Consider the following 26,563-nt stretch of genomic DNA (forward strand, 5'->3'; position numbering starts at 1 on the left):
CACTTTAAGAACTCTTGGCTTAGACTAATCATCTTAGGTGAAATGGAGATGAGTGTCAACCACAGTGATCATCACAATGATTTATATTCCCTGATTTCACAGTATTTTCTAAAATTATTTTTAAAATACAGCTATATCTGAAATGACTGTGAAAGTGCTTGGAGTAGGTGAGAAATATCACTAAATTTGGGATGGTCAGAGTTGAGTCTTATATTTCTTGAGCTATAATTATATTTTTGTATATATGTTACACACACACACACACACACACACTTTTTGACTGGGACTAGATAAGAGTACATCCCTTGATCTTTTCAAATGTACCACCACTATTGAAAAAAATCAATTCAAACTTTATGTCAATAGTGTTATCTTTGTATGTGAAAGACTGTACTATTATGGATTTCTTAAGCATCTTCTTGTGCTGGGCTTTCTGATAGATCCTGTGAAAGATATAGATGGAGTAAAACCCAATTCCTGCTCTCAAGAAGCTAACCTAGGTACTGTTATCTTAGTTGGCAGTAATCAAACATATTTGGATTAGACTCTCAGCTCTTTCATTTACTAGTTGTTTCACCTTTGGCAAGTTAGTTACCTTTTCAGAGCTTTTGTTTCTTTATTAGTAAAATGAGGTCAGTTCCTCCTCATAGAATCATTGTTAGTAAATGTTAGCTGTTCTTCTGGTTGTTGTTAATCATCCATATCGTCTTTGTTTACTGTAATGTAAACTCTGTGTTGATCTCCTTTCAGGATTTTGAGCGTTCCAGAGCCTTTAATTTTCTGAATGAGATAAAAAAGAGGTTCCAGACTACATATGGTTCAAGAGCACAAACAGCGCTCCCATATGCCATGAATAGTGAGTTCTCAAGTGTCTTGGCTGCACAGCTGGTAAGATCTTTCTCAGGATATAGTATTTGATTCATATCTTCTTTATTACCTTAAAGCACCATGAATATAGGGGACTCTGACCTGCAGTGTATTTTTCTGATTGTGTTATTATATGCCAAGATAGTAAAACTTCCCTGATTAAAAAAATATATACAGGGGCCATTTTAGGATGGAAAGTGAGTAATTGGTGATATTCTCTATAAATGGTGCTCAGAGTATCTCAGGGTTGGGAAAGAGATCAAAGATCATCTACTTCAACTACCCATTTAATGTGTAAATCCACTCAACATGCCAAATGGCCTCTTAACCTGTACATTAACCTCTACCCTCCCACGAGGCAAATTTAATTTTTGAACAGCTCAGTCAGTCATTTGAAAGTCTGTTCATCTGTATGAATACTTAATTATCCGCTCAGTAAAGTTGTACATATGTATACACCCGTGAAATACCACCCTTTTCAAGATACAGCACATCTCCATGACCCTAAAGGATTCCTCATATCCCTTTGCAGTCAGTTCCCTCCCCATCACTCTGCCTGAGGCCACCACTGCTCTATTTTCTGTCACCATAAATTAGTTTTATTTTTTCTAGAATTTCCTATAAATGGAATCATACATTATATACTCTTTTGTGTCTTCCTTGTTTTGTCAGTGTAAGCTTTTTGATATTCATCCATGTTGTATAAATCAGTAGTTTCCTTTTTTGCTGAGTAGTATTGTATGCATACACCACAGTTTGTTTCTCCATTCACCTGTTGCTGGATATTTGAGTTACTTCCAGTTTTCAGCTATCACAAACAAAGCTGTTATGAACATCCATGTACAAATCTTTGTGCAGACGTGTTTTTATTTCTCCTTGGTAAATACCTAGGAATGGAATTGCTGGGTCATATGGTGAATGATGTTTAATTTTATAATGAATTGTCAAACGTTTTTCCAAAGTGGTTGTACCATTTATATTCCCACTAGCACTTGCAGTGTTTCTGCATACTTGCCAACACTTGTTATGGTCTGCATTTTTAATGTAATTCGTCCTTGTGGGTGTGTAATGATATCTCATTGTGGTCTTAATTTGCATTTCCCTGATGACTAAGGATGTGGAGACCTTAAAAAAATGCTTAGTTACCTTTTATCCATGAAACTATTTGAGTGCAAAGACATAAGTTTTATCTGTGATGGTGTCGTGAATGAGAAAAAGAGACTTACTGTAATTGAATACGTTCCTTTTCACTTCTCCTTTTTAATACCCTTTTTGAGGATTACACTTCTAAATATGCATCCTGTAGGGATGAAGTTCCTTTAAATAGTTATAAATCTTTATTATTCAATCAGTTGGTTTGTTTCATACTTCCACTAGGAAACATTCATATATGTGAAGCTATGTAAAACATCACCAGCAAAATATATACCAGTGCCCACTTGAAAGTAAATGGGGTCAGGTTGGTGGCCAAGATGGTGGAATAGGAAGACCCTCAGCTCACCTCCTTCCATGGGCACTCCAAAATTACAACTATTACAACTATTTACAGAGCAACTATTGATGAGAAAGAACAGAAGACTAGTAGAAAAGATCTTATACAACTGAAGATATAAAGAAGGAACCACAGTAAGACAGAGGGGCAGAGACACAGTATAATCAAGATCCATACCTCTGGGTGGGTGACCCACAAATGGATAATTACAATTGCAGAGGTTCTCCCCAAGGAGCGAGGTGTCCAAGCCCCACATGAGGCTCCCCAGCCCTGGGGTCCTCCATTGGGAAGATGAGCTCCCAGAACATTTGGCTTCAAAGGCCAGCGGGACTTAATTTCAGGAGTGCCAGAGGGCTGTGGGAAATAGACTCCACTCTTAAAGGGCATGTATAAAATCTCACATGCTCTGGAAACCAGAGAAGAAGCAGTAATTTGAAAGGAGCCTGGATCAGACCCACCTGCTGATCTTGGAGAGTCTCCTGGAGAGGCAGGAGGTACCTGGAGCTCACTCTGGGGACATAGACACTGGTGGCAACCTTTTTTGGGAGCTTGTTCTACCATCCTTTACTAATGGAGCTTGCAAGCACCATTTTAGAATCTTCCCTCTAGCGTATTAATGCCAGGACCTGGCCCTGCCCATCAGCGTATCTGCATCAGTACTGGGACACCTCAAGCCAAGCAACTAGCCAGGCAGGGACACACCTTCACCCACCAGCAGGCTGGTTGCCTTAAGAACCCTTGAGCCTACAGCTACTCCAGGTCCTGGCTCTGCCCAACAAAGGGCCCAGGACCTGACCCTGAATAGCAGTGTGCCTGCACTAGCCCTAGGACCCGCTGGGCACTGGCCCTGCCTACCAGCAGACCAACACCAACTTCGGGACACCCCACACTCCACAGCCAGCCATCTCAGAAACTAGCTCTGCCCATCAGCAGGCCAACACCAGCTCTGGGATCCCCAGGGCCCTGCAACCAGAGACCCCAGGATCCCCTGGACCTCTACAGCCAGCTGCCTTGTGACCTGGCCCTGCCCACCAGAGGCTGACAGCCTCCACACAAGGCAGGATCTGGTAACCAGCCAGACTGGGGACCAGCCATGCCTACCAGATTATCCACAGTAGTCAGCCAGCCACAACAGAAGGACCCACACAGCCCATGTAGGAGGTATCCTTATAGCATACAGCTCTGGTGACCAGAGGGAAGTGCACTGCTGGGACTCGAAGGACGTCTCCTAGAAAAGGCCAACTTCTTCAAGGTCAGAAAATGTAATCAACTTACAAAATACATAGAAATAAAAAAAGGAAATTAGGAAAAATGAAGGCACAGAGGAACGTGTTCCAAACGAAGAAACAAGATAAAATCCCAGAAGAAGAGCTAAGTGAAGTGGAGATAAGCAATCTACCGAATAAAGAGTTCAAGGTAGTGATTGTAAAGATGATCAAAGAACCCAGGAGATGATTGGATTAACAGAGTGAGAAGTTAGAATTTTTTAACAAAGAGAAAGTGTAAACAATGACCAAACAAAGATGAATACAATAACTGAAGTAAATACACTAGAAGGAATCAACAGTGGATTAGATGATACAGAGGAACGGATCAGTGAGCAGGAAGACAGAGTAGTTGAAATCACTGAGGTGGAACAGAAAAAAGAATAAAAAGAAATGAGGACTGTTTAAGAAACCTCTAAAACAACATCAAATGTACTAACATTTGCGTAATAGGGGTCCCAGAAGGAGAAGAGAGAGAAAAAGGGGCAGAGAACATATTTGAAAACATAATAGCTGAAAACTTCCTTAACCTGGGGAAAGAAACAGATATCTAGGTCCAGGAAGCACAGAGAGTCCCAAACAGGATCAATCCAAAGAGGACCACACCAAGACATTGTAATTAAAATGGCAAAAATTAAAGAAAGAATATTAAAAGCAGCTAGGGAAAAGCAAAGTGTCACATACAAGGGAATTCCCATAAGGCTATCAACTGACTTTGCTGCAGAAACCCTGCAGGCCAGAATGAAGTGGCACAATATATTTAAAGTGATAAAAGGGAAAAACCTACAACCAAGAATGCTCAGCAAGGCTTTCATTCAGTTTTGGTGGAGAAATCAAAAGTTTTACAGATAAGCAAAAGCTAAGAGTTCAGCACCATCAAACCAGCTTTACAGGAAATGTTAAAGGGGCTTCTCCAAGCAAAAAAGAAAAGGCTGCAAGAAGAAATATGAAAATTATGAAAGGAAAAATCTCATTGGTAAAGGCAAATATACAGTAAAGGTAGTAAACCAACCACATATAAAGCTAGGAGGAAGATTACAAGAAAAAGGAGTAAAATCACCTATAACCACAATAAAGGATACACAAAACAAAAAAGATGTAAAATATGTCAATGTGGTGGGAGGGGGCATAAAAATGCAGGGTTGTTAAAATGCATTTGAACTTAAGATATGAGCAACTTATAATAATCACCTATGTATGTATAGATTGTTACATATAAACGTTATGGTAACCACAAACCAAAAATCTATACTAGATACACACACAAAAAAGGGAAAGGAATCTGAACATAACACTAAGATACTCATCAAATCACAAGGGAAGAGAGCAAAAGAAGAACAAAAAAGAAGTATAAAAACAACTGAAAAGCAGTTAACAAAATGACAATAAGTACATACCTGTCAATAATTAAATGTAAATGGATTAAATGCTCCAATCAAAAGACATAGAGTGGCTGAATGGATACAAAAACAAGACCCATGTATATACTGCCTACAGGAGACTCAGTTCATATCTGAAGACGAAAACAGAAAGTGAAGGGATAGAAAAAGGTATACCATGCAAATGGAAATGAAAGGGAAGCTGGGATAGCAATATTTATATCAGAGAAAATAGACTTTAAAACAAAGTCTGTAACAAGAGACAGAGAAGGACTACTTAATGATAAAGGAATCAATCCAAGAAGATATAACAATTGTAAATATATATGCACCCAACATAGGAGCACCTAAATACACAAAGCAAATATTAATAGACATAAAGTGAGAAATTGACAGCAACACAATAATAGTAGGAGACTTTAAAAAAAATTAATTTATTTTTTTACTTTTGGCTGCATTGGGTCTTCGTTGGGTTGCGCGGGCTTCTCATTGCAGTGGCTTCTCTTGTTGTGGAGTACGGGCTCTAGGCTTGAGGGCTTTAGTAGTTATGGCTCTCGGGCTCTAGAGCACAGGCTCAGTTGTAGCACACGGGCTTAGTTGCTCCCCAGCATGTGGGATCTTCCCGGACCAGGGCTCGAACCCATGTCCCCCGCATTGGCAGGCGGATTCTTAACCACTGTGCCACCTGGGAAGCCCAGTAGGAGACTTTAACACCACACTTACCTCAATGGACAGGTCATCCAGATAGAAAATCAATGAGGAAACACTGGCCTTAAACAACACATTAGACCTAAATGGGCTTAATTGACATATATACAACATTCCATCCAAAATCAGCAGAATACACATTCTTTTCAAGTGCACATGGCACAGTCTCCAAGATAGATCACATGCTAGGCCACAAAACAAGCCTCAGCAAATTTAAGAAAATTGAAATCATATCAAGCATTTTTTCTGATCACAATGCTATGAGGCTAGAAATCAACTATAAGAAAAATAACTGCAAAAGACACAAACACATGGAGGCTAAACAGTATGCTACTAAACAACCAATGGATCACTGAAGAAATCAAAGAGGAAATTAAAAAAGTACCTGGAGACAAATGAAAATGAAAACACAATGATTCAATATCTGTAGGATCCAGCAAAAGCAGTTCTAAGAGGGACATTTATAGCAATGCAAGCTTACCTCAGGAAACAAGAAAAATCTCAACCTAACATTACACCTAAAGGAGCCAGAAGAAGAACAAGCAAAACCCAAAGTTAGTAGAAGGAAAGAAATCATAAATATCAGAGCAGAAATAAATGAAACTGAGACTAAGAAAACAATAGAAAGGATCAATGAAACTAAGAGCTAGTTCTTTGATAAGATAAACAAAACTGATAAACCTTTAGCCAGACTCATCAAGAAAGAAAAGAGAGGTCTCAAATCAATAAAATCAGAAATGAAAAAGGAGAAGTTACAACAGATACCACTGACATACAAAGGATCGTAATAGACTGCTATGAACAATTATATGCCAATAAAATGGACAACCTAGGAGAAATGGACAAATTCCTAGAAATGTACAATCTCACAAGACTGAACCAGGAAGAAATAGAAAACATGAACAGAACAACTACCAATAATGAAATTGAGTCAGTAATTTTAAAACTTCCAACAAACAAAAGTCTATGACCAGATGGCTTCACAGGTGAATTCTACCAAACATTTAAAGAAGAGTTAACACCTGTCCTTCATAAACTATTCCAAAAAATTGCAGAGCAAGGAACACTTCCAAACTCATTCTACAGGTCAGCATCACCCTGACACCAAAACCAGACAAAGATATCACAAATAAAATTACAGGCCAGTATCACTAATGAACATAGATTCAGAAATCCTCAACAAAATATTAACAAACTGAATTCAACAATACATGAAAAGGATCATACACCATGATCAGGTGGGATTTATTCCAGAGATGCAAGGATGGTTCAGTATCTGGAAATCAATGTGATATACCACAGTAACAAATTGAAGAATAAAAACCATATGATCATCTAAATAGATGCAGAAAAAGCTTGACAGAATTCAACATCCATTTATGATAAAACCTCTGAACAAAGGGGGAACATACCCCCAAATAATAAAGGCTGTATATGACAAGCCCACAGTTAACATCATACTCAGTGGTGAAAAGCTAAAACCCTCTAAGATCAGCAACAAGACAAGGGTGCCCACTCTTGCCACTTTTATTCAACATAGTCTTGGAAGTCCTAACCACAGTAATCAGACATGAAAAAGAAAGAAAAGGAATCCAAATTCGAAAGTAAAACTGTCACTCTTTGTAGATGATGTGATACTATATATAGCAAATCCTAAAGATACTGCCAAAAAAAACTGTTAGAAATAGTAAATTCAGTAAAACTGCAGGATACAAAATTAATATATAGAAATCTGTTGCATTTGTATACACTAACAACAAACTATCAGAAAGAGAAATTAAAAAACAATCCCCCTTACCATCACATCAAAAAGAATAAAATGCTTAGGAATACATCTAACTAGGGAGGTAAAAGACCTGTACTCTGAAAACTATAAGACCCTGATGAAAGATATTGAAGAAGACACGGATGAAAAGATATACTGTGCTCATGGATTTGAAGAATTTATATGGTTAAAAATGACCATACTACCCAAGGCAATCTACAGATTCAATGCAATACCTATCAAAATACCAATGACATTTTTTACAGAACTATAACAATTCTAAAGTTTGTATGGTGATGCAAAAGTTGCAGAATAGCCAAAACAATCTTGAGAAAGAAGAACAAAGCTTGAGGTATCACACGCCCAGATTTCAAACTATACTACAAAGCTACAATAGTCAAAACAGCATGGTACAGTCACAAAAACACACATAGATCCATGGAACAGAACAGAGAGGCCAGAAATGAACCCATGCTTATATGGTCAATTAATCTACGATAAAGGAGGTAAGAATATAGTGGGGAAAAAGCTGTCTTTTTCCCTCTTCACCAAATGGTGTGGGAAATCTGGACAGCTACAGCAAAAGAATCAAACTGGACTACTTTCTTACACCATGCACAAAAATAAATTCAAAATGGATTAAAGACTTAAATATAAAACCTGAAACCATGAAACTTCTAGAAGAAAACATAGGCAGTATGCTCCTTGACATTGGTACTAATAATATTTTTTTGGATATGTCTCAGGCAAGGGAAACAAAACCAAAAATAAACAAATGTGACTTTATCAAATTGAAAAGCTTTTGCACAGTGAAGGAAACTACCAACAAAATGAAAAGGCTGCCTACTGAATGGGAGAAGATATTTGCAAACAGTATATCCGATAAGGGCTTAATATCTACAATGTGCAAAGAACTGATAGAACTTCAACATATAAAAAACAAACCAACTATAAAGTGGGCAGAGGAGCTGGATAGCTGTCTTTCCAAAGAAGACATACAGATGGCCAACAGGCACATGAAAAGATGCTCAACATCACTAATTGTCAGGGAAATGCAAATCAAAACCACAATGAGATATTACCTCACACGTGTCAGAATGGCTATTTTCAAAAAAGGCAACAAATAACAAGTGTTGGTGAGGATGTGGAGAAAAGGGAACCCTCCTGCACTGTTGATGGGATTGTAAATTGGTGCAGCCACTATGGAAAACAATATGGAGATTACTCCAAACGTTAAAAATAGAACTATTGTATTATCCAGCAATTCCACTCCTGGGTATTTATCCAAAGAAAACAAAAACAGTAATTAGAAAAGGTACATACACCCCTATGTTCATCGCAGCATTATTTACAACAGCCAAGATATAGAAGCAACCTAAATGCCCATCAAGAGATAAATGGATAAAGAAGATGTGGCATACACACACACACAGACACACAGACAGACACACACAGGAATGTTACTCAGCCATATAAAAGAACGAAATCTTGTCATTTGCAACAACATGGATGGATCTAGAGGCTATAATGCTAAGTGAAATAAGTCAGAGAAAGACAAACACTATGATTTCACTTATATGTGGAATCTAAAAAACAAAACAAATGAACAAACTTAACCAAACGTTAACAGAGTTATAGATACAGAGAACAAATAGGTTGCCTGAGGGGAGAATGTTGGGGGTAGGAAAGAATAGGTGAAGGAGATTAAGAGTTACAGACTTCCAGCTGCAGTATAAATGAGTCACAGGTATGAAATGTGCTGTGTTGGGAATATAGTCATAACTATGTAATATCTTTGAATTTTGACATATCATAGCTAAACTTATTGTTGTGATCATTTTGAAATGTGTAGAAATATCAAATCACTATGTTGTGTAACAGGAAATAACATAGTGTTATAGGTCAATCATACTTTAAAAACAAACTCATAGAAAGATAGATCAGAGAGGCGGAGTTGTGAGGAGGGGAATTGGATGAAGGCAGTCAAAAAGTACAGACTTCCAGTTATGAGATAAATAAATACTGGGGATATAGTGGACAACATGATAAATATAATTAATAATGCTTTATGTTATGTATGAAAATTGTTAAGAGAGTAAATCCTAAGAGTTCTCATCACAAGGGGGGAAAAAGGTAAATAGGGTTAGCTGGCAGCAAAACTTTCAATTTAGCTGGTTTGTCTTTAGCTCCAGATGTGTGTGTGAACCTCTAAACAAATCTGTGCCAGGATCCTTGACTATAAATGGAGATAATAAAAATGGCATCTTCGTCATAGAGTTTTTGCATGGATTAAATAATATCCCTTATTTGAAGCACTTAACACAGTGAAGTGACTGGAATATTGTGTATTAAGCAGTCCACAATTGTTTGCTATAGATGATAATTTCAAAATATATATACTATCTTCAGTGTCTTACATTTCTAGATCCTGTAAGAAGCCAATGAAAATAGGATGCATACTCTGATCCCAACAGATAACAAGAACAGATGCTCAGAAGCTGGGCCAGTCCCTACCTCATCATACCCAAGAAATGGGGAAAAATTTAAGAGTACCCTTTCCCTGTCCTGTTCCCCCTGCCCCCACTACAGTCTTTTCTCCTTTCTTCCTTGTCTGAGCACAGATTATATAACACCCTACTTCTGCCCCAGGAGTCTCAGATGTATATTTGATGTAATACGTTTAGCTTTATTTCATTTAAAATAAGGTGATCTTTTTATACTATAACAATTATATTTCATATGGTAGCAAGTTTTATGCTTGCCTATATTTTTGGTAACAATTTTTGAATGAAGTGACATCTATCTTTTGTGCCAAAGATAAAGACAGTTTTATAGCATTCTTCAATGTCATTCCTCTTCTTTTTGTTTTTGTATTGTAAATAATGTCTGGGTATCATGAGTTAAATCATATTCTTTTATAGAAGCATCACTCCGAGAATAAGGGCCTAGATAAAGTGATGGAGACTCAAGCCCAAGTGGATGAACTTAAAGGAATCATGGTCAGAAACATAGGTATGTTTCATGGCATACTCCGCATGCATGAGGGCAAAAATGATAATAGATTACTTGATTGGGGTCAAATCATTCTAGAGAGGCTGAAATAGCACTTCCTTATTCTTAATATTGGAAGCTAATTGTCAGCTGAGATATGGATATTACTTACCTATGATACTGCCTACCGTATGATGGTTTCTTTTTAGCACTTATGACTATTCATTCTAAATTTGTTAGCTTGCTTAGCAAGACTAATTTCCAAGACCCTTAAACAGTTCAGCAACTTAGAATAATTTAGTCAGTTTTGGCTGGAAATACCCAGTTAGTTGATATCATCAGTATAGACACTTAAAGTATAACTATTTGCCCTCCTTAGAAAGTTTGTAGCTCTTGACTGAGAAAGAATTGGACCAAAAAACTGTTGTATTCTTCAAGAGAATGAACTATGGCATGAATTCCATTGGCCTGTGTTTTGTCAAGAACCTATTTACCACATTAAAGTAATCCAGAGAAATGCACTGTTTGTTTTTTAATTGATTATAACAGTGGTATTTAGATTTAGGATGATGTTAATTTTTTAATAGCACCAGTTCTCACAATATAGTCCCTGGGCCAGCAGCATCAGCATCCCCTGGGAACCTGTTACAAATGCAAATTTTCAGGCCCCACCCCAAGCCTACTGAATCAGAAACTCTTGGAGTGGGAAATCTGTGTTTTCACAAGCCCTCCAGAGGATTCCAGTGCACACGCAAGTTATAGAACCACTCTTAAATATATCTTCTAAGAGGAATGTCTTGCAGAGAATAAATTCTTAATATAAAATTGAACAAAAATTAGTATATAAATGCTTTACAAGATATTTAACTGAGACGTCATTTCATAAATGTCCATTTAGTTATAATTTTGAATTTACTATTTGAATTTTACATTTATTATTAGAACTCTTAAAAGTTATGAAAAGACATTTTAAAAAATTTACTTTGTCTCACCATCCTAAAGTTTTATTTACATTTTCTTTCCTTTAAATTTTTACTTACATGTATACATAGTTAATCATAGTTTATATTCAGTTTTGTGGAGGCAGTATAATAGAGTAATCAAGATTTGGAGTCATACATGCCTGAGTTTGAGTCCTGATTTCACTTCCTACCTGCTGTTAAGCCTTGATCAGTCCTCTAACCTCTCTGACCTTTACTCCTTAATCTGCAAAAAGGAGGTAATAGAGCCTGAGGTTACCAGGATAAAAGAGGTAATGTATGTAAAACACTGTGTACAGTCCCTGGCACATAGTAAGAGCTGAATGATTGTTAGCTGTTAGTCTACTTTATGCTCATGCAGTATTTCTTTGAGTTACATCACAGGTTACCAATTATGTCCTTATGTTGGACACTTTGGGTCTTTAGAGCATTATTACTCAGAGTGCTGTTTTACAACCAGCAGGGAGCTTGCTCCAGAATAGAAGTCAATGCTGTGCTTCCTTCATTGAGAACATCTTGCTATGAAAATGTCAATTTGACTGAACAGTATACTTGGAAACTTAGTTGAGCAGTAGCAAACACTCTTAGGTAGCACTGATTTAGAGTTTGTGTTATAGTAACAGTACTGTTATAAATGTTTCTGTGCCTATTATATTATTCTTATTTTGTTGAGATTAGTTCCCAGGAATGGGATTAATAATCAAAAGGCAGAAACATTTTTATATTTCTTTTTTTTTTTTTTTGTGGTACGCGGGCCTCTCACTGTTGTGGTCTCTCCCGTTGTGGAGCACAGGCTCCGGACGCACAGGCTCAGTGGCCATGGCTCACGGGCCTAGCTGCTCTGTGGCAAGTGGGATCTTCCCGGACCGGGGCACGAACCCATGTCCCCTGCATCGGCAGGTGGACTCTCAAGCACTGCCCCACCAGGGAAGCCCTATCTTAATATGTATGTCTCTGGGTTATTTGAAGTGATTTCCTTTCATTGATTTTAGTTTTAAATATAGGTCTAGATGCAGACTAGAGAACTCTTAAATATATCTTTCAATATACCTATTGAAAAACTACTAATATTTTTCTCTTTTTTTGGTCACCAAATATATTTATTTGGCCTAAAAGTGGAAGCAGCCAACTGCTACAATAGTATTTATTGCAGATGCATAATGTTTCCAGAAAATGAACCTTTTTAATCAACTCCTCTTAAATGACATTTATGTTTAGAATTACAGAAATAGCAAATTAAAAATGTAGCAAAAACCTTTCTAATCATCTCCCTTTGATTTTTTAACAGCTTTATTGACATATAATTCACATACCATACAGTTTACCCATTTAAAGTATACAATCCAATGGTTTTTACTATGTCCACAGAGTTGTGTGACTATCACCACAATCAATTTTAGAACATTTTCACTACCCCCCAAAGAAATTCTTTACCCATTTACAGTCACTCCTCTTTTCCCCTCAACCTGCAGACCTAAGCAACAATTAATCTCCTTTCTGTCTGTATAGATTTGCTTGTTCTAGACATTTCATATAAATGGAGTTATATAAAATGTGGCCTTAGCAATTTTGAAGTATATAATACAGTATTGTTGACTACAATTAGTGTGCTGTACACTAGATGTTCAGAACTTACTAATCTTCTAGTTGCAAGTCTGTATCCTTTTACAACATCTCCCCAATTCCTGTACCCCCCAGCCCCTGGTAACCACCATTCTACTCTGGTTCTATAAGGGTCACATTTTTAGATTCCACATATGAGTAATATCATACAATATTTGTCTTTCTTTGACTAGCTTATCTCACTAAGCATGGTGCCCTCAAGATCCATCCCTGTTGTTTCAAATGGCAGGATTTTCATTTTTCTCATGGCTCAATAATATTCCATTATATATGTACACTACATCTTCTTTATCCATGCATCCATTGACAGACACTTAGCTTGTTTCCATATCTTGGCTGTTGTGAAATAATGCTGCAATAAACATGGGAGTACAGATATCCTTTCAATATCCTGCTTTCATTTCCTTCAGATAGAAACTCAGAAATGGAATTGCTAGATATATATGGTAGTTGTATTTTTAATTTTTTTAAGGAAACTCCATACTGTTTTTCATAGTGATTGAACCAATTTATATTCCCACCAGCAGTGCATAAGGGTTCCCTTTTCTCCATATGCTCACCAACACTTATCTCTTTCTTCTTGATGATAGCCGTTCTAACTGGTATGAGGTTGATATTTCATTGTGGTTTTTATGTGCATGTTCCTGATGACTTGTGATGTTGAGCATCTTTTAATGTACCTGTTGGCCATTTGTATATCTTCTTTGGAAAAATTCTATTCAGTTCCTCTGCCCATTTTTTAATCCAATTGTTTGTTTTTTTGTTACTGAGTTGTATTAATTCTTTATATATTTTGGATGATAACCCCTTATCCAATATATGGTTTGTAAATATTTTCTCCCTTTCTATAAGTTGCCTTTTCATTTTGTTGATTGTTTCTTTTCATGTCCAGAATCTCTGTAGTTTGATGTAGTCCAACTTGTTGATTTTGCTTTTATTGCTTGTGCTTTTGGTATGCTAAGTATCATTGCAAAGACCAATGTCAAGAACTTTCTTCCCTATATTTTCTTCTAGGTGTTTTATTGGTTTCAGGTCTTACATTTAAGTCTTTAATCCATTTCAAGTTAATTTTTTGAGTGATGTATATAGGGGTCCAATTTCAATTTTATGCATGTGGCTATCCATGTGGTTTTCCCAACACCATTTGCTGAAGAGACCATCCTTTCCCCATTGAGTGTTCTTGACTCCCTTGTCAAATCTTAGTTGACTCTATATGTGGGGGTTTATTTCTGGTCTCTCTGTTTTGTTCCAATGGTCCATGTATCTATTTTTGCCAGCAATACTGTTTTAATTACTATAGCTTTATAGTATAGTTTGAAATCAGGAAGTGTAATGCCTCTGGCCTTGTTCTTCTTTCTCAGGATTACTATGGCTATTTGGGATCTTCTGTGGTTTCATATATATTTTAGGATTGGTTTTTCTATTTCCGTCAAAAATGCCATTGGAATTTTGATAGAGATTGCATTGAATCTGTAGATGACTTTGGGTACTATGAATATTTTAACAATATTAACTTTTCTGATCCATGAACATGGGATGTATTTCCATTTGTTTGTAATTTCTTTCATCAAAGTCTTGTAGCTTTTATCACACAGATCTTCACTTCCTTGGTTAAGTTTATTCCTAAATATTTTATTATTTTTATGGTATTCTGATTGGGATAGTTTTATTACTTTTGTTGATATTTTGTTATTATATAGAAACAACTGATTTCTGTATGTTGATTTTATATCCTGCAACTTGATTGAATTCATTGATTAGTTTAACAGTTTTTTTGCTTGAATCTTTTAAGATTTTCTATGTATAATATCATATCATCTTAAATAATGGCAATTTTACTTCTTCCTTTCCAATTTGGATGCCTTTTATTTCTTTGTCTTGCCTGATTGCTCTAGCTAGGATTTCTAGTATTTTATGAATAATAGTGATGAGAGTGGGCACCCTTGTCTTGTTCCTGATCTTAGAGGAAAAGCTTTCAATCTTTCATCATTGAGTATGATGTTAAGCTATGGGTGTGACATAATGGCCTTTATTATGTTGAAGTAAACCCCTTCAATGTTCAATTTGTTGAGAGTTTTTGTCATGAAATTATGCTGAATTTTGTCAAATGTCTTTTCCCCATTTATTGAGATGATCATAAATATTTATCTTTCATTCTATTAATGTGGTATATCACATGTATTGATTTGTGTATATCAAACTATCCTTGCATCCCAGGGATAAATCCCACCTAGTTGATTGTTTTGATGTGTTGTTGAATTCAATTTGCTAATATTTTTTTGAGAATTTTTGCACCTATATTCATCAGGAATATTGGTCTAGTTTTGTTTTCTCATAGTGTCCTTATCTGGCTTTGGTATCAGGGTAATGCTGGCCTTGTAAAATGCGTTTGGAAGTGTTTCCTCCTCTTCAGTTTTTTTCAAAGAGTTTGAGATGAATTGGCATTAACTTTCCTTTAAACGTTTGGTAGAATTCACCAGTGAAGCCATTTGGTACTGGGCTTTTCTCTGTTGGGAGGCTTTTGATTACTGATTCAATCTCTTTGTTCATTATTAGAATCTTCAGAGTTTCTATTACTTTCTGATTTAGTCTTGGTAGGTTGTATGTTTCTAGGAATATATTCATTTCTTCTAGGTTATCCAGTTTGTTGGCATATAACTTTTCATAGTAGTCTCTTATGGTCCTTTGTATTTCTGAGCTATCATACGAGCTATCAGTTGTGATATCTTCTCTTTCATTTCTGATTTTATTTATTTGGGTCCTCTTTTTTTCTTAGTCTAGCCAAAGCTTTGTCAATTTTGTTTATCTTTTCAGAAAACCAGCTCTTAGTTTTGCTGATATTTTCTATTGTTTTTCTGGTCTCTATTTCAGTTATTTCCACCATGATATTTGTTATTTCCTTTCTTCTGCTAACTTTGGGCTTTGTTCTTTTTCTGGTTCCTTGAAGTGTAAAGTTAGGTTGTTTATTTGAGGTCTTTCTGTTTTCTTAATATATGCATTTATCACTATAAATTTCCCTTTGAGACTGCTTTTGCAGCATCCTATAGGTTTTAGTATGTTGTCTTTCCATTTTCACTTGTTTCAAGATATTTTTTATTTCCATTTTGATTTATTCTTTGACCCATTGGTTGTTCAGGAGTGTGTTATTTAATTTCCACATATTTGTAGATTTTCTAGCTTTCCTTTTATTGTTGATATCTAGTTTCATACCATTGTGGACAAAACAGATAGTATGATTTCAATCTTCTTGAGTTAGTTAAGACTTGTTTTGTGTCCTATCAGATGATCTATCCTGGAGAATGTTCTGTGTGCACTTGAGAAGACTGTGTATTCTGCTGCTGTTGGATGAATTGTTTTGTACATGTCTGTTAGGTTCACTTGGTCTAATGTGTGTTTTGAGTCCAATGTTTCTTTTTTGATTTTCTGTCTGGATGATCTATCCATTGCTGAAAGTGGGGTATTGAAGTCCCCTAATATTATTGTATTGTCTATTTCTCCCTTCATATCTTTTAGTATTTGCCTAAGATAATTAGGTGCTCTGATATCATGTGAGCATATCATTGATTGTTATATCTTCTTAATGAATTGACCACTTTTTTATTTTATAATGACCTAATGTGTCTCTTGTTACCATTTTCGGTGTACAGTCTTATTTTGTGTAATATAAGTATAGTTATACCCACTTTCTTTTGGTTTCTACTTGCATGGAATATCTTTTTCTATCCCTTCACTTTGAGCCTGTGTGTGGACTTAAATCTGGAGTGAGTCTCTTTGTAGGCAGCATATAGTTGAGTCTTGTTTTTTTTGTTTGTTTGTTTTGTTTGGTTTTGTTTTTTTTGCAGTACGTGGGCCTCTCACTGTTGTGGCCTCTCCCATTGCGGAGCACAGGCTCCGGACGCGCAGGCTCAGCGGCCATGGCTCACGGGCGCAGCCGCTCTGCGGCATGTGGGATCTTCCTGGACCAGGGCACGAACCCATGTCCCCTGCATCGGCAGGCGGACTCTCAACCACTGTGCCACCAGGGAAGCCCGAGTCTTGTTTTTTAATCTGTCCAACCACTCTGTGCCTTTTGATTGGTAAATTCAGTCCATTTACAGTTTGAGTAATTATTGTTATGAAAGGACTTACTAATTACATTTCATTCATTGCTTTCTGCCTGTTTTATAGTTTCATTGTTCCTATTTCCCTCTACTTCTGCTTACCTTTTGAAATTGGTGATTTTCTGTGGTTGTGTCCTCTATTTCCCCTTTCTTTGTCTTTTGTGAATCTAATATAGATTTTTGTTTTGTGGTTTCCATTGGGCTTACATAAAGGCTCTTATAGATAAAATAGTCCGTTTTAAGCTGATAGCAACTTAACTTTGCATACAACTCTCCACCCATTTACTATCCCTATTTTATCTTTTTGACATCACACTTTACCTCTTTTTATATTGTGCATTCATTAACAAATTATAGTAGCTGTAATTATTTTTTAATTAGTTTTTATTGGAGTATAGTTGCTTTACAATGTTGTATTAGTTTCTGCTGTACAGCAAAATGAATCAGTTATACATAAACATATATTGCCTCTTTTTGGATTTCCTTCCCATTTAGGTCACCAGAGTGCATTAAGTAGAGTCCCTGTGCTATACAGTATGTTCTCATTTGTTGTCTATTTTATACATAGTATCACTAATGTATATGTATCAATTTCAATTTCCTCACCCCCGCCCCACTTTCCCCCTTGGTATCCATACATTTGTTCTCGATGTCTGTGTCTGTTTCTGCTTTACAAATAAGATCATCTATACCATTTTTGTAGATTCCACATATGTGTGTTAATATATGATATTTGTTTTTCTCTTTCTGACTTACTCACTCTGTGTGACATTCTCTAGGTCCATCCACATCTCTGCAAATGACCCAGTTTCATTCCTTTTAATGGCTGAGTAATATTCCATTGTATATATGTACCACATCTTCTTTATCTGTCAGTAGACATTTAGGTTGTTTTCATGTGCTGGCTATTGTAAATAGTGCTGCAGTGAACACTGGGGTGCATGTCTCTTTTTGAATTATGGTTTTCTCAGGGTATATGCCCAGTAGTGGGATTGCTGGGTCATATGGTAGTTCTATTTTTAGTTTTCTAAGGAACCTCCATACTGTTTTCCATAGTGGTTGTATCAATTTACATTCCCACCAACAGTGCATGAGGGTTCCCTTTTCTCCACACCCCCTCCAGCATTTATTGTTTGTAGATTTTTTGACGATGGCCATTCTAACTGGTGTGAGGTGATACCTCATTGTAGTTTTGATTTGCATTTCTCTAATGATTAGTGATGTTGATCATCCTTTCATGTGCCTCTTGGCCATCTGTATGTCTTCTTTGGAGAAATATCTATTTAGGTCATCCACCCATTTTTTGATTGGGTTGTTTGTTTTTTTGATATTGAGCTCCATGAGCAGCTTGTATATTTTGGAGATTAATCCTTTGTCAGTTGCTTTGTTTGCAAATATTTCTCCCATTCTGAGGGCTGGCTTTTCGTCTTGTTTATGGTTTCCTTTGCTGTGCAAAAGCTTTGAAGTTTCATTAGGTCCCATTTGTTTATTTTTGTTTTTATTCTCATTACTCTAGGAGGTGGATCAAAAAGGATCTTGCTGTGATTCATGTCAAAGAGTGTTCTGCCTGTGTTTTCCTCTAGGAATTTTCTAGTGTCTGGCCTTACATTTAGATCTTAAATCCATTTTGAATTTATTTTTGTGTATGGTGTTAGGGAGTGTTCTAATTTCATTCTTTTACATGTAGCTATCCAGTTTTCCCAGCACCACTTATTGAAGAGGCTGTCTTTTCTCCATTGTATATTTTTGCCTCTTTGCCATAGATTAGGTGACCATAGGTATGTCAGTTTATCTCTGGGCTTTCTATCCTGTTCCATTGATCTATATTTCTATTTTTGTGCCATTGCCATACTGTCTTGATTACGGTAGCTTTGTAGTATAGTCTGAAGTCCGGGAGCCTGATTCCTCCAGCTCCGTTTTTCTTTCTCAAGATTGCTTTGGTTATTTGGGGTATTTTGTGTTTCCATACAAATGGTGAACTTTTTTGTTCTAGTTCTGTGAAAGATGCCATTGGTAATTTGATAGGGATTGCTTTGCATAGTATAGTCATTTTCAAAATATTGATTCTTCCAGTCTAAGAACACAGTATATCTCTCCATCTGTTTTTGTCGTCTTTGATTTCTTTCATCAGTATCTTATAGTTTTCTGCATACAGGTCTTTTGCCTCCTTGGGTAGGTTTATCCTAGGTATTTTATTCTTTTTGTTGCAGTGGTAAATGGGAGTGTTTCCTTGATTTCTCCTTCTGATCTTTTGTTGTTAGTGTACAGGAATGCAAGAGATTTCTGCGTATAAATTTTGTATCCTGCTACTTTACCAAATTCATAGATTAGCTCTAGTGGTTTTCTGGTGGCATCTTTAGGATTTTCTATGTACAGCTGCAAACAGTGACAGTTTTACTTCTTCTTTTCTGATTTGGATTCCTTGTATTTCTTTTTCTTCTCTGGTTGCCATGGCTAGGACTTCCAAAACTATGCTGAATAATAGTGGCGAGAGTGGACATCCTAGTCTTGTTCCTGATCTTAGAGGAAATGCTTTTAGTTTTTCACCATCGAGAATGATGTTTGCTGTGGGTTTGTCGTATATGGCCTTTGTTATATTGAGGTAGGTTCTCCCTATGCCCACTTTCTGGACAGTTTTTATTGTAAATGGGCGTTAAATTTTGTCAAAAGCTTTTTCTGCATCTATTGAGATGCTCATATGGTTTTTATTCTTCAATTAGTTAATATGGTGTATCACATTGATTTTCGTATGTTGAAGAATCCTTGCATCCCTGGTATAAATCCCTGTTGGTCATGGCGTATGATCCTTTTAATGTGTTGTTGGATTCTGTTTGCTAGTATTTTGTTCAGGATTTTTGAGTCTGTGTTCATCAGTGATATTGGCCTGTAAGTTTCTTTTTTGTATCTTTGTCTGGTTTTGGTGTCAGGGTGATGGTGGCCTCGCAGAGTGAATTTGGGAGTGTTCCAGCCTCTGCAGTTTTTTGGAAGAGTTTGAGAAGTATAGGTGTTAGCTCTTCTCTAAATGTTTGATAGAATTCACCTGTCAAGCCATCTGGTCCTGGACTTCTTTTTGTTGAACGATTTTTAATCACAGCTTCAATTTCATTATTTGTGATTTGTCTGGTCATATTTTCTATTTTTTCCTGGTTCAGTCTTGGATGGTTGTACTTTTCTAAGAATTTGTCCATTTTTCCAGGTTATCCATTTTATTGGCATAGAGTTGCTTGTAGTAGTCTCTTATGATCTTCTGTATTTCTGTGGTGTCAATTGTGTCTTCTCAGTTTTCATTTCTAATTTTATTGATTTGGATCCTCTCCCTTTTTTACTTGATGAGTCTGGCTAAAGGTTTATCAATTTTGTTTATCTACTCAAAGAGCAGCTTTTAGTTTCATTGATCTTTGCTATTGTTTTCTTCATTTCTATGTCATTTATTTCTGCTCTGATCTTTATGATTTCTTTCCTTCTACTAACTTTGGGTTTTGTTTGTTTTTTCTCTAGTTGCTTTAGGTGTAAGGTTAGCTTGTTTATTTGAGATTTTTCTTGTTTCTTGAGGTAGGGTTGTATTGCTGTAAACTTCCTTCTTAGAACTGCTTTTGCTGCATCCCATAAGTTTTGGGTCACTGTGTTTTCATTGTCATTTGTCTCTAGGTATTTTTTGATTTCCTCTTTGATTTCTTCAGTGATCTCTTGGTTATTTAGTAACATATTGTTTAGCCTGCATGTGTTTGTACTTTTTACAGTTTTTTTCCCCTGTAATTGATTTCCAATCTCATAGCATTGTGGTCAGAGAACATGCTTGATATGATTTCAATTTTCTTAAATTTACTGAGGCTTGATTGTGACCCAAGATGTGATCTATCCTGGAGAAAATGTTCCGTGAGCACTTGAGAAGAAAGTGTATTCTGCCACTTTTGGGTAGAACGTCCTATAAATATCAATTAAGTCTATGTGGTCTGTTGTATCATTTAAAGCTTGTGTTTCCTTATTTATTTTCTGTCTGGATGATCTGTCCATTGGTGTAAGTGAGGTGTTAAAGTCCTCCACTATTATTGTGTTACTGTCAGTTTCCCCTTTTTTGGCTGTTAACATTTGCCTTATGTACTGAGATGGGCCTGTGTTGGGTGTATAAATATTTACAATTGTTATATTTTCCTGGATTGATCCCTTGATCATTATGTAGTGTCCTTCATTATCTCTTATAATAGTCTTTATTTTAAAGTCTATCTTTTCTGATACGAGTATTGCTACTCCAGCTTTCTTTTGATTCCCATTTGTATGGAATATCTTTTTCCATCTCCTCACTTTCTGTGTGTATGTGTTTCTATGTCTGAAGTCAGTCTCTTGTAGACAGCATATATAGGAGTCTTGTTTCTGAATGCATTCATCTAGTCTGTGTCTTTTGGTTGGAGGATTTAATCCATTTGCACTTAAGGTAATTATAGATATGTATGTTCCTATTACCATCTTCTTAATTGTTTTGGGTTTGTTCTTGTGGGTCTTTTCCTTCTCTTGTGCTTCTTGCCTAGAGAAGTTTCTTTAGCATTTGCTGAAAAGCTGGTTTGGTGGTGCTGAATTCTCTTAGCTTTTTCCTTGTCTGTAAAGCTTTTGATTTCTCTATCGAATCTGAATGTGATCCTCGTTGAGTAGAGTAATCTTGGTTGTAGGTTTTTCCCTTTCATCACTTGAGATATGTCCTGCCACTCCCTTCTGGCCTGCAGAGTTTCTGCTGAAAAATAAGCTGATAACCTTATGGGGATTCCCTTGTTGGTTATTTGTTGATTTTCCCTTGCTGCATTTAATAGTTTTTCTTTGTATTTAATTTTTGTTAGTTTGATTAATATGTGTCTCAGTGTTTTTTCTCCTTGGGTTTATCCTGTATGGGACTCTCTACACTTCCTAGACTTGATTGACTATTTCCTTTCCCACGTTAGGGAAGTTTTCACCTACAATCTCTTCACATATTTTCTCAGTACCTTTCCCTTTCTCTTTTTCTTTGACCCCTGTAATTCAAATGTTGGTGTGTTTAATGTTGTTCCAGAGGTCTCTTAGGGTGTCTTCATTTCTTTTCATTCCTTTTTCTTTATTCTTCTCCATGGCAGTTATTTCCACCATTCTGTCTTCCAGCTCACTTCTCCGTTCTTCTGCCTCAGTTATTCTGCTGTTAATTCCTTCTAGTATATTTTTCATTTCAGTTATTGTGTTGTTCATCACTGATTGTTTGTTCTTTAGTTCTTCTAGGTGCTTGTTAAACATTTCTTGTATCTTCTCTATCCTTGCCTCCGTTCTGTTTTCAAGATCTTGGATCATCTTTACTGTCATTACTCTGAATTATTTTTCAGGTAGATTTCCAATCTCCTCTTCATTTATTTGGTCTTGTGGGTTTTTACCTTCTTCATCTGCAACATATTTCTTTGTCTTCTTATTTTGTCTAACCTGCTGTGTTTATGGTCTCCTTTCCACAGGCTGCAGGGTCGTAATTCCTCTTGCTTCTGTTGTCTGCCACCTAGTGAGTGAAGTTGGTCCAGGGGCTTGTGTAGGCTTCCTGGTGGAAGGGACTGGTGCCTGTGCTCTGGTGGGTGGAACTGAGTCTTTTCCCTCTTAGGGCAGGGCCGCATCAGGTGGTGTGTTTTGGGGTTTCTGTGAGCTTAGTACAACTTTAGGCAGTCTGTCTGCTGATGGGTGGGGCTGTGTTCCTGTCTTGTTGGTTGTTTGGCGTGAGGTGTCCAGCACTGGAGCCAGCAGGCAGTTGTGTGGGCTGAGTCCTGGTGTTGATGTGGATACCTCCAGGAGCACGTGCACCGATTAATATTCCCTGGGCCCAGGGATTCTCTGGCGGTCCAGTGTCCTGGAGTAGGCACTCCCAGCCCAGAGGCCCAGGCCTGACCCCTGGCCAGGGAGCCAAGAGCCCGCAAGCTTCACAGAGCGGCCAGAGAAAAAAGGAAAAATAGAAAAGAAAACAAACAGACAAACAAAATCCAAGACAAATAGAAAAAACAACAGCAAAGAGACAGCAGCAGCAACAAACACACACACAGAAAAAATAAAACAAAAACAAAACAAGAGCACAAGCAAAGGAATTCAAAGATGAGAATAGTCCATAAGGACTAAACTAACAAAAACAAAAAAATGAAAAATAAAACTAAAACAGAAAGCAAACAGCAAAAAAAGTGAAGAAAACAAAATAGAGACATAAAAACAATAAAAAAGTAAAAGGGAAAGAACAAAAACAAGAATAAACCCACAAAACAACAAAAAAGTAAAGTAAAAATTTAAAAATATATATGTTAGGGGCTTCCCTGGTGGCGCAGTGGTTGAGAGTCTGCCTGCCGATGCAGGGGACATGGGTTCATGTCCCGGTCTGGGAAGATCCCACACGCTGTGGAGTGGCTGGGCCCATGAGCCATGGCTGCTGAGCCTGCGCATCCGGAGCCTGTGCTCTGCAACGGGAGAGGCCACAACGTGGCCTGCGTACCGCAAAAAAAAAAAAAAATATATATATATATATATGTTAAAAATTATTTTTAAATTAAAAAAGAATAGAAAGGTAAAAAGTAATAAAATAATAAAAGCAACAGCACCAACAACTGAACAAAATGAAACAAACCAAAAATGAATAATAGTAATAAGAATATTTTCCTGGGGCCTCCTCTGTCAGTGTCCTTGCCCCCACAGTGAGCCAGAGCCAATCCCTGTCTCCCCAGGAGGCCTTCCAATACCTCTAGTTAGGCCTCGGGACCTGCTGTGGGTACTGTGGGGCCAGCTCAGACTCTGACCTGGCCAGACTCCTTGCCCCCAGAGTCCACTGCTGCAAAGGCTATACTGGTCTCAGTTGTGGAACACTCGTTGTCTACTCAGGTATTCCACAGACACAGGATTTAGCAAGCCAACCTCAGGGATTTAATCCGCGGCTTGCACAGCTGCACAGAAAGATTTCCATTCCTCTTCCTCAGTCGCACTGCCCCTGGGCCTCAGCTTTGGTTTTGACCCCACCTCTGCGTGTGCACCACCCTCAGGCATCTGTTCCTTGCCCAGGCGAGAGGGAGCGAAAGCAGTGGCTGCTTGCGGCCCACTTACTCAGGCCGGGTGGGGGGGGTACAGTGGCCACAGTTGGGCTGTGTGCAAATTGCCTGCGGTGGCAGAACCAGCAGGCAGTTGCAACAGACTGGCATGCTCGCTCTGGTGAGAGTCCCTCCCAGTGCCCGCGGAGGCAGGAGCTGGAATGTGGGGGCGGTGGTGGCCCTGCCCCCCACGTGTCTCTCAACAATGGTGCCTCATTTTCCAGGCAGACCACACTTCCTCTAGGGGCATTCCCAGCCGCGCATCCCCTCACTCCTGTCCCCTCTGCTATATCCACACAGCCAACAGCACTCCTCTCCCCAGACCCATTCTTGCAACCCCACACTTCAGTTCTCAGCCCCCACCAGCATCGACAGACTTTTGTACCAGGCAGGGGTGCCCAGAGCTGATTCCCAAGGAGGTTTTGGGGTGTGCAGCGCTCAGTCCCCCAGAGCCCACGGGCAGAGACCCCAGCTCGAGAGGCAAGTGGGCCTGCTCTGATGGGAGCCCCTCTCAGTGCCTGCAGAGGCTGAAGAAGCCGGCGGGTGGGGAAAGGGGTTGTAATGGCGGCTCCACCCCTCACGCACCACTGAACAATGACACCTTGATTCTATGGTATCCTGGATTTTTTCCACAGACTTTCTCAGTTGTGGAGCTCCTTACTCCTGTCCCTTCAGACTGTCTTTTCACAGCCAACAGCTGCTCCCTCCCTGGGTCTGCACTCCAGACTCCACTTTCCAGCACCCAGCCCCCCTCTGCAACAGGCAACTCACGACTCAGGCCAGAATGTGCAGAGCTGCAGTGTAGACCATGCATGCAGTCTTTGTCCTGCCTTCCACAGAGTGTCCACTGCATTCTCCTTTGATCCCCCAAAGATCCGTTTTCTGTCCCAGCTGATTTCCCCACTGTGAGGGAGTTTTTCTGAGTGTGGGGACCTCTCCTCACCTTCAGCTTCCCACCAGATTGCTGGTCCCTGTTTTGATTCCTCTTTTCTTTTTTTCTTCTTTCTTTCATCCTACCTGGTTGTGAGGGGATTTTTCTTGTCCTTTTAGGTTGTCTGAAGTCCTCTGCTAATGTTCAGCAGGTGCTCTATGAGAGATGTATTGTATTATAGATGTATTCTTGATGTACTTGTGAGGAGTGACAAATTCCATGTCCTCCTATTCCGCCATCTTGACTCCTCTCCAGTAGCTGTAGTTATTTTTAATACTCTTTTGCTTTAACCTTTATACTGTAGTTGTGTTTAACACACCATCCTATTACAGAACTGGAGTGTTCTAAATCTGCATACTTACCTTTACCAGTGTATTATATACTTTCATATGTTTTCATTTCACTAATTAGAGTCTTTTCCGTGCAGCATTTCTTGCATTGCAGGTCTGGTGGTGATGAAATCCCTCAGCTTATGTTTGTCTGGGAACATCTTTATTTCTCCTTCATATCTGAAGGATAACTTTTCCATATAGAGTATTCTTGGCTGACAGTTTTTTTCTTTCAACATTTTGAATATGTCATTCCACTCTCTCCTGGCACATAGGGTTTCTGCTGAGAAAACTGCTGATAACCTAATGGGGGTTCTTTTGTAGGTCACAATCTTTTTCCTCTGGCTGCTTTTAGGAATTTCTCTTTGATTTTTGACAGGTTCATTGTAATTTATCTTAAGAAGGTCTTTTTGCATTGAGATAATAGGGTGATTAGCGTCATGAATTTGGATGTCCTAGTCTTTCCTTGAGTTTGGGAAGTTCTCAGCTATTATATCTTTAATAACTTTTCTGCCTTTTATCCCTCTCTTTTCCTCTGGAACCCCAGTTATTATAATATTTGTATGTTTGATGGAGTCCTATAGATCACATAGGCTTTCTAAATCACTCTTTTTCATTATTTTTTCTTTGTTATCCTCTGATTTCAAATTTCCTATCCTTTAGCTCATTTAATCTATCTTCCACTCAGTCTACTCTGAGATAGATGCTCTCTATTGCATTTTTCATTTTACTCATTGAATTCTTCAGCTCCAGAATTTCTGTTTGGTTATTTTCCATGATTTATATCTCTTTATTAAATTTCAGATTTTGTTCATGTACTGTTTTCCTGATATTGTTGAATTGTCTTTCTGTGTTTTCTTGCTGCTCTTTTGGTTTCCTCAAAACTGCTATTTTGGGCTTCCCTGGTGGCAGCAGTGGTTGAGAATCTTCCTGCCAATGCAGGGGACACGGGTTCGAGCCCTGGTCTGAGAAGATCCCACATGCCGCGGAGCAACTAGGCCCGTAAGCCACAACTACTGAGCCTGCGCGTCTGGAGCTTGTGCTCCGTGACAGTGAGAGGCCCGTGCACCGCGAT

General features: G+C 38.0%; 1 protein-coding gene across 1 annotated transcript in view; it reads left to right on the forward strand.

Moving 5' to 3' along the window:
* VAMP7 (vesicle associated membrane protein 7) overlaps positions 1 to 26,563 on the forward strand; it is a 66,139-nt gene that overhangs the window by 21,621 nt on the left and 17,955 nt on the right. The window contains exons 4-5 of the mRNA XM_029244201.1: positions 751 to 888; positions 10,398 to 10,488. Coding sequence (XP_029100034.1) covers positions 751 to 888; positions 10,398 to 10,488 — 229 coding nt within the window. The remainder of the gene's footprint in view (positions 1 to 750; positions 889 to 10,397; positions 10,489 to 26,563) is intronic.

Source organism: Monodon monoceros, unplaced genomic scaffold (assembly GCF_005190385.1).
Source record: "Monodon monoceros isolate NGI ecotype Baffin Bay Population unplaced genomic scaffold, NGI_Narwhal_1 Super_Scaffold_3, whole genome shotgun sequence".
Taxonomy (NCBI): Eukaryota; Metazoa; Chordata; class Mammalia; order Artiodactyla; family Monodontidae; genus Monodon; species Monodon monoceros.